The sequence below is a fragment of the Opisthorchis viverrini genome (assembly GCF_000715545.1).
Source record: "Opisthorchis viverrini unplaced genomic scaffold opera_v5_159, whole genome shotgun sequence".
Classification (NCBI taxonomy): Eukaryota; Metazoa; Platyhelminthes; class Trematoda; order Opisthorchiida; family Opisthorchiidae; genus Opisthorchis; species Opisthorchis viverrini.
The window spans coordinates 820,161-831,602 of NW_008751816.1; the positions used below are offsets into that span (position 1 = coordinate 820,161).

An 11,442-nucleotide genomic window follows, 5' to 3' on the forward strand; every position below is an offset into this window, starting at 1 on the left:
TCACCGCACCGAGTTGGGGAAGGCGAGCTCATTTGCTTTTCTTTCGATCATCGTCATCATCTCTACGCCACGTACATGCTGTGTTCTGGCTATCTCACTGGCTGATAATATGGGAATCGGGGATGGGTGGCAACGCATTGAATGCAATGGCTTAATCCAGGGTCAGCGCAGGACTTCTTACTGGTGGGGAGATGGGGCAGGCCAGCTGTGCACTGGTTCATGTCTCCAACCCCTTATTTGTCCCGTCTCGAGATCGCCATCTACTGTGATGGCAATAATCAACGCAGTTGAGTTTGCTGACAATGGTTTTTCTAGTTCCCTACCAAGTCATGAAATGCTTCCTCTAGTTGGTTTTGTAAACATGGCATTTTGGGTCATCAGACCCATTTGCATACGAAGCACGCACATGACAAGTTCCGAGCGAACTGTGGAGTGTCACAAGCTCGTCTATCTTGTGTGAGTTATTTCCTCCATTCGGCATAATTCAGCAATACTGATTCAATGTTCTCGCTTTAGTCGAACATTACTCATGAGACACTGATGGTCAGACACCGAAAGCCTTTCAGTTTCCTCAACTCGGAATTGCCAGGTTTCTGACATACAATGCGCTGCAATCTTGTAAACTTGACTCCTGACAAACAAGCTGATATCACATCTATCAGCACATTGCAGATTGGCAAAAACCTCTCTGGCCTTCCCTATTCAGGAGATAGAGGCCAGCACATTTGTGGACCACCTCACTCCTGTCATTTGTATCCATGACGTTTGTGTACGATTTCACTCAGTCCTGTAAGATCACTTAACTCTGCATGTGAGAAAGACACACCGAACCGTGCAGCAGAATTTACTGTTCATTAAAACAGAACAATAATTCATTTCATGCGCGTTCTTCAGCCACGAAACGTGTAAAATGCTATGAGGGACACTTCAACTCATTTATGTGGATTTAAAACGTCACCAATTAATAGAACCAGACTGAAACAGATTAATAAAGGTCCAGAGCAACTTCGGGTATTTCTAAGCCCGCCGAAAGGCTTAAGCTGACTTTTCAGTATCGCCTCGAAGGAATTAAGTCTGTGGCCGTTCTGTTCGCTCAAAACCTGAAACGATGAATGGAGTTCAGCTCTGTGTACTCTGTCAGTTAGGCACCTGGTGATCAATTGTTTGACCCTGGATTTGATCGGAGTTGAGTTAAGGTCAACTGACAGCGCACGGTTGTTTCCTTTGTTCGCGTTTCGAGCCACCTAACAACCCTATCGATGTACTTACCATTCCAAGAGCGGGTGACTTTGGAAGCGCGATGACTCNGAAGGAAGCGCGATGACTCGTGCATGGAACTGTGCGTTTAGGTTGACGACAGTGACGTAGCCCGCATACCGTTAGGGGTCCCGCGTGAGGATGCGTTTAGTGTCCGCACAAGTAAACTAAAAACGCTATCACCCTTTTCGATGACCAGGTGCCATGTCACTTAAGGGAAGCATGCTGGCAGAGATACTGCCAGGTTGCCGAAGCCTAAACAAGAGCATTCGACTTGCCTGGGTTGGATTCGAACCACGGACTTTCCGGTCAATAAATTCGCACGCTAACCACAGAGCTGTCTCCAACTCAGATGGGTGCGTGAGTTTCTGAAAGATGTCACCGCGTTTTAGGTATGGCGATTTCCCAGCAATGTCTAGCGTGGCCTGTCCTGCTATTCAGCTAACTGATGATAACATGAACCTCCCGTATATTTTGATCACGCATGTGTCTGTTTTCCATGCCCGGTTCTCAACTTTTGTTTTTTTTCTGTCTCACACAGCAGTGCTTCAAACTATTGCTGTTCCTGTGAATCGGACTATGAAGTGGATGCCAAAATAATCAGGTACATGTGCTATTCCTCGTTAGAAATCGTCGTATTTACTACTGGCGTATTCCTATCGTTAATGGCGTTAATGGTCATACTGATGCTGTTCCTCATTTGCTACTTTCAATTTGTCGTGAAAGCAGTGTGATTGATCCCACGTGTGTTGTGTTATGTTGTGGTGCAGATGCTGCTGCTGCTGATGATGATGGTGATTATCCCAACATTCAGTGTTTGTTGTTGGATGTTGAACGTAACGCGCTTCCGGTTGCGGAAGTGAAGCTCTGGACGGGTTGGTGGTTGGTTGTCAATTTTGTTCATGCATCTAATGCGTTTGCCTTTAGGTTCTGCCTATGTTGACTTCCTACATAATATGGTAGATGGAGTTTGGTAGACCACATTCTGTCAGTTTGACATAATCTAAGTTGCATGTTTTTATGGACATGGTCAGGGAATGGACCATATTGAAAATATGTTAGCATAATGGGCAACCTGGCAGTATCCCAGCCCTCGTGCTTCCTTCGGGTGGCATGGCAGCTAGGCACCGGAAGGGTGCTACAGCTGAACGCTTTTTTAATAACATTCATCCAGTTGTAACAACCTAGTTGCCACACTACGCGAAGGAAACACGATGGCTCAGATATTGTCAGGGTGCCCACATCTAGACAGGAGTAGTTGAGATGCAGAGGTTTGATTCGAGCCACGTAACATCCAGTCATTTAGTTCGAGCCCTAACCACTGCTCTGATCATCCTTCTGCGCCGATCTTATCGTTGTTGGTTTGTATTCCGAACGTTTTCAAGTCGTTCACATGTACAAGCCTTTTACGTCTATTCTCATGAGCGGTTGACTTTGGAAGCGCGATGACTCGTGCATGGAACTGTGCGTTTAGGTTGACGACAGTGACGTAGCCCGCATACCGTTAGGGGTCCCGCGTGAGGATGCGTTTAGTGTCCGCACAAGTAAACTAAAAACGCTATCACCCTTTTCGATGACCAGGTGCCATGTCACTTAAGGGAAGCATGCTGGCAGAGATACTGCCAGGTTGCCGAAGCCTAAACAAGAGCATTCGACTTGCCTGGGTTGGATTCGAACCACGGACTTTCCGGTCAATAAATTCGCACGCTAACCACAGAGCTGTCTCCAACTCAGATGGGTGCGTGAGTTTCTGAAAGATGTCACCGCGTTTTAGGTATGGCGATTTCCCAGCAATGTCTAGCGTGGCCTGTCCTGCTATTCAGCTAACTGATGATAACATGAACCTCCCGTATATTTTGATCACGCATGTGTCTGTTTTCCATGCCCGGTTCTCAACTTTTGTTTTTTTTCTGTCTCACACAGCAGTGCTTCAAACTATTGCTGTTCCTGTGAATCGGACTATGAAGTGGATGCCAAAATAATCAGGTACATGTGCTATTCCTCGTTAGAAATCGTCGTATTTACTACTGGCGTATTCCTATCGTTAATGGCGTTAATGGTCATACTGATGCTGTTCCTCATTTGCTACTTTCAATTTGTCGTGAAAGCAGTGTGATTGATCCCACGTGTGTTGTGTTATGTTGTGATGCAGATGCTGCTGCTGCTGATGATGATGGTGATTATCCCAACATTCAGTGTTTGTTGTTGGATGTTGAACGTAACGCGCTTCCGGTTGCGGAAGTGAAGCTCTGGACGGGTTGGTGGTTGGTTGTCAATTTTGTTCATGCATCTAATGCGTTTGCCTTTAGGTTCTGCCTATGTTGACTTCCTACATAATATGGTAGATGGAGTTTGGTAGACCACATTCTGTCAGTTTGACATAATCTAAGTTGCATGTTTTTATGGACATGGTCAGGGAATGGACCATATTGAAAATATGTTAGCATAATAACATTCATCCAGTTGTAACAACCTAGTTGCCACACTACGCGAAGGAAACACGATGGCTCAGATATTGTCAGGGTGCCCACATCTAGACAGGAGTAGTTGAGATGCAGAGGTTTGATTCGAGCCACGTAACATCCAGTCATTTAGTTCGAGCCCTAACCACTGCTCTGATCATCCTTCTGCGCCGATCTTATCGTTGTTGGTTTGTATTCCGAACGTTTTCAAGTCGTTCACATGTACAAGCCTTTTACGTCTATTCTCATCTTAGTACGGAGCTGAGCGATCCATCACCTCATCTAGATGGCTAAAACCGTTCGCCGCGTGAACAGGTCTTTCGCGTGGTGAATTCCATCCAACCTGTTTTTAGAAAGAATTTGCACTTCAGCGCATGGATATTCCTACCACATTGAAATTGTACCTACGCGTATGATCAGTCACTGATAGATAGCTGTTTTTACTCGCTTGCTTCATTGTGGCCAAGTTGTTCTATCCGCGCGCAACCCGTTCTGTAGTTCCAGTCGCTAGGAGCCTGAGCGACCTGGACTGAAATGCTGGTACAACGATTTGGTTTTAAAAGCAGAGTCCAAGTTGAACTGAATCACACAAAGCAAGATGTTTGATTTCCAGGAATGGGACTGAAGGTTCGAATCGCCTATCATTTTAGAGTTGTCACAGTTTCAATCTACTTGATATGCTCACAATGAAGCAGTGCCTTGGGGCACACTGTTCCACACACGCGCACTTCACATATCAGTTGCACCTAAGAGAGCCACTTTTCTACTCACGAGTTTTGTGCCCTCTGATCACCTGTCTGAGGATATGTTGCAAATCCGTTCGTAAGTTTGGGGAACTATTGGGCTCGTCCTCGCTGGAACTAACCAGTTAAACACTAGGATTTGCTACTGGTGCTGATGATGGGAACAGCGCGTATCACTAACCGTGCTGAGATTCGAAGTCGGACACGAGGCGAGCATGGTTACTGCTGCCGCACCAGAGATCGATGGATGCAACTGACCGATCGCGTCTGGACATCCGAACGCTCTAACGCCGGGTCGACGTGATTCTTTGACCGAACACCAAGTAGCGACTCAGTAACCCGAATCAGCGCCTTAGGATAGAAGGAGAACCGTTCAGATGAGATTGGTGTTAACAAAAGCTACTTACACTATCATTAACGCATGACGGATTGGTTGATGTGTCGTGCAGAATGGAAGTTTGAACCCCTTCACTGTTCATTGGCTGTTTGCTATTTTCAATCAGTGTATGACGGTTCAAATCCCACTCACTATTCGCAAGCTAGTTCAAACGGAAAGTGTCACCTAACTTCCTTGAGTTAACTGGGATTTTACACATTGGCCGTGTTATTAGCTCAGCTACCATTTCTACAATCCCGTATATGTCAAAGTGCAAGCTCGATTTTTTAATTTAGAAAACCGCGGCGCTACCCTATTTTATGTGCCCAAAAGCAGCTTTTGTGCTCTCGTAATAATCTTGTTTTCACTGGTTTCAGTTTTTCTTCTCGACTGTGATTGGTGATCCACCTTTTATTCCATAGCTTCGACCGAAGTCGTCGGTTTGGGTCAATGAGCGCCAGCTGGAAACTAGAACCGACCACCCCAAGCGGAGACAAACCTTCGTTGGCGCTAAGGTAATTGCGCCACATTTTCATTTTTTCCTTTCAAAACTGCGGTAAATTCTGATTAGGATAATTCATGCGCCTCCGGCCGAATCTTGGGGTCACCTGACATCCCTACAGTGTCGATCCTTCAACCGCTCGCTAGTCCTCTAGAAAAACTGACCTCATGTAGTCAGTGAATCTGTACTTCCCATCTTCACTGCCTGCACATTTTGCACCGACCGAAAATCCCGTTTATCGCGTAACTCTTCAAAACTGTTTACACCTGCCTATGGACTCATTCCTGTGCGATTCCATCCACGAATGTTCAACTATTTAAGGCTGGGAGATTGCCACTCTTTATCTTCCGCCACTCCCTCAAGATAACCGTACTGTACCAAACAAATGGGCGATGGTAGAATCCATCCAGGATCGAGCCAATGTGGCTCTTCCAGCTGCTTGCTGTTGACATTCAAAGATGTGGCGGTTAACCGATGTCAGTGGTGCTCATGTCGCCAGTTTCTATCCAGATTGTTTGGCTACCTCTCGAAGGCGTAGGCAGTTCTGATGTTTTTCATAGGCTAGCTCTAGATCCTCTCTCTATTCCGCTTTTTTCTTCACATCGTAACACTTTATTTAGACTAATTGTTATGGTTATACAGCAGTGGAACACCAATACTCTTCTATTGTATTGCTGTCAGTGGTGATAATCATTGTCCTTCTCAGAGAGCCGCAAGCGATGACTCACTGTTTCGTTTACTTGAATGGCTGAATTACATAGGAGCGGCAAATCGAAGGGTGGGCTTCACAATGATTGGTTTGAGCATGACACGAAGGTGCATCTACTGTGCATCGATAACTAGCGGCCCTTGACACCCCCTGTTTGCATATCATTGCTGGTATCTGGTGGTGTCCTCTAGTAGGCAACGAAGCAGTGTCGATGGGTGCTCAATGTAGGCAAGAGGCATAGTTACATGACTAATCCTCTGAGCAAAGGTGAACGTTGGGAATATTTTTCATCTTGATTGCTCAGCTTCTGTTTCACGGTCCACACAGGGCTGATTTTTCCGTACATTTTCATGTCGAATTCTGATCTGCATACGTATCTCGTCCCTTCATCCATTATCCTTCTAGTCGTTCCAGTTCTCCGGCCGTGTCACGTGAATTGCCCTTTAACTTTGAGTAAGTTCCAGTTCGTTTGCAGTCAGCCGGTTTTTCTGGTGACGGTTGTGTATTTCTTTAACTCAACAAAGCAGTCCCTAGCTAACGCAGTTGTACTGGGTCGTGGTTGCATTGCCCGCCTAACTATCTGGCTTTTGTGGAATTTGACGAAACAGATTGAATGCAATCAGGTATAAGTCTTCAGCTTCCTCTGAAATTTGAAGGTCGTGTCCAATGAATACTAACTTGCCAGGTCCGCCTCACGCCTTAGATGCAAGAGATTTTGTAACGCTAACATTCCACGAGACCGAGAGCGTACCTTCTCTACAGGGCATCTTAAGTGACTCTTGTTGCCAGTTCTCACGACACAATGTTCCTGTCTTATGGCGTTCCTTCATGAGGGAAATGGTTTCGTACTTCTCTCGACGCGAGTGGGTAACGAATTTCTTGAATTCATACATTTTCCTTCCTCCTTCGCAAGCTCTCTTGGCTTAAGCGCCAACGTTAGATAGATTTGTGTCTCTAAATCACTTGTCATGTGCATCTGTTGCTGTTATGTCCTGCTGTAATTGATAGCGCATACGTTATCAGATCTTATTCCAAACCAAAAAAAAGAGAAAACGATTCCTCATTTGAAAATCTCTAGCCCCGCTGTTTGGACACACTTTTCCGGACATCAATTCCTGTTCCCCTTCCCCTCCTCCTCCACCACCACCTCCGACGATCGATTGCCAGTTTCTATGTTTTCTAGCGGCAGAGGAAATTCAAAAGAGAACGATCCATCCCAAGGGACAAGTTATCTGGCACGGTTGTGTGCGCTACCTTGAGTATTGTTTGTAACAACTGAGTCTAAGTAAAGCTTATTTTTCCCTGATCTGACGTCGCTAATCTTTCTCAGAACAATTCGGCATCGCGAGTGGGTGGACTTGCCGCACTGCATCAGCTACAATGAATTTTAATTCCACCTACACCTGACAGCGAGAATTCGGGTCCGTCAGCGTCAGGCTGCTTATAAAAAATTGGTTGGATTGTTGGTGGAGAACCAGCTGTGTACCTTGTGCATGTGTGTGCAGGGGAGGTGAACTGTATAAGCTGCTTAGCTTTTTCCAAATTCTTATCGAGATGAAGTGTGTCTCCTCCGGGGAAATGATGACGTGTGTGAACTCTACCCAAATAGGACGACACAAACCCAAATAACACGCGAAAAGAAGAAACCACCACTGGCCAGCTCCTTCAGATAGTCTGTCCGGGGGTGATGTAACTGTGTTGTGAGTGGTATGCACTCTACCACTAGGTATCTGTAGGTGCGGTGCAGTATTCGGTCAACCAGTGCCTGCATATTACGTCAACCGATTATAGTTTGGGCCATAGGGTAAGTGTACCGGGAAAATAGCCCACGCGTCACTTCCCCTCGCCCTCAGTTAGGGGCATTCAACATGAGTTATCACATCTGTATGGATAAACGTTTCTGTTCAGACTCCTATTCTTATGAGTGTTGCCTGTAGAGTAAAATTGGACAGTGATTGTCATCCCAGAGGGGATGAAACAGGAATGTTCGCTCACACATGGCCAGGAGAATACTGTACAGGCGGCTTGTCCACAAACTGTGACCGATCAGTACTGTATGCGTTAGGGTTCGAGCCAACGGTTCTGTTATTCGCCACCTCAAGCTCTAAACCCGTTGATCTGCTGTGGCATGGTGGCTAACCGTACAGCAATGTATTTAACTTTGTGGGTTTCATGTTCACTCCCCCGTTTTAGACAGGTTGCAACTGACCACTTTGTTGATAGTTTCTATTCGAACACCCTCTACACATACGTCCGGGATTATCATGTTACCTAAATGGGTCGTACATTGTTCCCGTTACGCTGTGGTTTCAGCCCAGCACATACAGTGTTGGTAAGGTTCATCAACATTATGAGTGCCGTGTACGTTTTTCGCTCCTTCGAAGTTGCTAACTTCCGTTCCAGGTAAGTTATCGATCTGGTCAGTCACACCTGGTCTCCGTTCCTCAAACTTCATTCCGGTCAATTCGGTGGTTTTATTTCTGATATCGAGTTTTTCTAAAACGGCGTCGTGCCGCTCACAGCTCCGAACAACGTCCTAATCCAGTGACGATACTATATCATCCCGCCAGGAATACATTGATTTGTGTTCATAGTAGCTTATTGGGGAGTTCAGTACGAACCTGGAATTCTCGCATACCTCGACAACAATAAAAGGGTTTGCTCGGTCTATTGTAGAAGGCGGTTAATGTCTATTGCAGCAGATTGTCTAATCGTAAGCAGTGATGAAGGAAAGAGTACTGTAGAAATCGTGATGTTGGTTTTAAACTAATAACTCGTGTTCGAAACAAGACAGATCAACAGCGAATTGAGTTTTAGAATTGTGTGTGCGTACTGAACAAAGCCTTCCAAGACGAGCACTTCGATTCAACAGAAGAATCAGAAAAACTCAAATCAAAAGAATAACCAAATTCAAGCAACACAACTCCCAACAATTAGCGGTTAACGAAGTAAACCAAACAGACCAAAATGTAGATTATTTAGACGGCATGTATGCAATTTTAACCGGTTTTAAGTCTGGAAACCGTCCACAAACTTTGAATCCACCTTCAAACAAGGGAAAGTCTGCCAAAAACGGCGAATGTGCAGTCACTCAATTCAAAGACGGTTGTGGGTGGCTGTGTGATTCGTAGAATTGGCATTCATATTGTCGTTTGAACACTATCCCTTGGCTTAGCGCAATTTTTCGGGTTAATCCACACCAGGTCGTGAAGTATTGGACTACAGTAGCTCACCAGAAGTGATATCCATTGCTGTGCCCGGATTTGAACCCTGGACATCTGACTACCCAGTAAATGTCCGGGTTGTATCGATCCATCGACGGGCCTGTCAGGACTTTCCAGTCACAAGCCTGGGACGTGAATAATCAGTTGCGTCCAACGTGCGCTAGCGCAGTGGTGGTAACGCGCTCACTTCATGTGTTAGATGTTCTGAACTCTCTTGCCACACGGCCAAGGGCGTCATGGTGATTAACTCTAGTAGGGGGTGAAATTCGTGTTCGGTACTTACACTATTTGATATGGACTCATTAAAATGATCGTACCAGAGTGGAAGGAATATTTTGAAAAATTGTTATGTAACTTCATATTTAGATTTATCATTCGTGGTCAGGTTAGAATATTTTTTGAAACTTCAAAATATGCCTGAAAACTCGACTTTTTCATCCGAGATGCGCTGGTTTGAACCTACTTGCTATCCCTTCAATGTCTGCGGCGTCTACTCATGATGCTTAAAGCAATTCATTTAGCCTTGAAGTACACTTTTGCTCTAACATCTGTTTAGTTTGGACTGAAATACTTGCCACGTTTGAGCTTCAGTACCTCACCACCTTTCTCCTACTGTTTTCCTTCTGCCCTCAGCTCCGGATTAGATGGTGAGGCATTTCGAGTGACGGCTGAAGTGCTGTTGCAGATGGTGAGGCATTTCGAGTGACGGCTGAAGCTGCTGTTGCAAACTCCCTTCCTCCGGGCGAACATCCGGCTGATTTGCATTTTGTTACAATGGGCGAAGCGCAAGACACTTCACCGAAGGTGACTGAATCTATGATTCGCTCGCATACTGTAACGACCACGACCACCGGTTCGATGATCGTGACGTCATCACTGTCTGTCGCGACCACAGCGACACAGCCAACACTAGTGACTGTGTCTTCTGCCACTTCTGCTATCTCAGAAACCGCGACAAAGTCGGTTAGTGACCAAGCTCGCTTAGCAATGGCTCGAGACTCATTTCGTCAGTCCAGTGACCGAAGCCGTTTTTCAGGTACCCCTACTCCCGCGACAACTACCCACGCAATCCCGTCTGTTCTGCCCACCAACCTAACCAGTGTGCCTCCAGTTCAACAAGTCTTCAGACCAGGTAATCTGAAATCCGATTCAAATCACACAAACTACCAGAACTTTCCTCTTCTGTTATTTTCATTCCATATGCAGTCATGCCCAGGTACAGATGCACCTCAGGCTGGTGCATTTATTCCATAACACCTTCCAATGTGATTGTCGGCTGCATTGACTGAGGACAAATGAGTACTTGAATATTCCGATTTACGGATTCGCAGTGATCTCTCAAGAAAGATTGCCATCTGTGTGGGAAGAAGCAGGTCAGTGCATGCTTAGGAATCGTTGAACGCGGACAAACTCATCACAACAACCAAACAATTCATTTACACATATTTTCATGAAATTGATGTTGGCAAACACATTCTCGGGCTTTTTTGGGGATAAGCTTAAGGTATGAAATCAGTGGAGGGCTGCGGTCGAATAAATGGATGAAATTAAACCTAACAGTCGGTTAACGGATTCCGTGTATTGCGAACAGTATATCGACGTTACTGCTTACAAAGGCAGTGCTATTGTACATAGTCGTCCCAGAAGATATGTCAGTTGACATACTTCGAATATGAAAGTTCCTTCGAGACATTCTGCGCTAGACTGTGGCTCACGGGTATGTTTTTTGTGGAATACTGGAATGTCACGTCAGAGGTAACTGTTGTTTGGTTCCCATGACTAATTTTTGCAACAAATTTTAGACTTCCAGGTAGTCCGAGGCCTTAGGCGGAGATGCACTTGACTTACCGATACTTGGACATATCTGTTTGTCACGCGATGCTGTTTTTCATCTTTCTTTTTATTCAGATGCTCGGGCTCGCAGTACACAAGACCTGTCAGGACAACTAGGTCATGATAAACCTGCTGCTCCCGGAACTGGCCCATCCCTCTTTGCGTCTACAGCGACGCTTTCTCGATTGTGGAATGACTTATCTGCATTCAAACCGGTCGCCCGCTCTACCCCGACAACGGCACAGGTGGGTAGTTTTATACGAGGGCGTGAACCGGTGGTAGATAGCTCTCACTTTGTCTTGGAAACTAGCACCACCTTACGTGGTTCACCATTCT

General features: G+C 45.7%; 1 protein-coding gene across 1 annotated transcript; it reads left to right on the plus strand.

Annotated features, from left to right (window-relative positions):
• Positions 1-9,958: 9,958 nt before the first annotated feature.
• Positions 9,959-11,442, plus strand: T265_14217 (hypothetical protein; the record flags this gene model as incomplete). The annotated part of the gene is made up of 2 exons (XM_009172602.1): positions 9,959-10,405; positions 11,182-11,442. Coding segments are annotated over 2 exons (618 nt in total), but the record flags the coding sequence as incomplete, so codon positions are not given.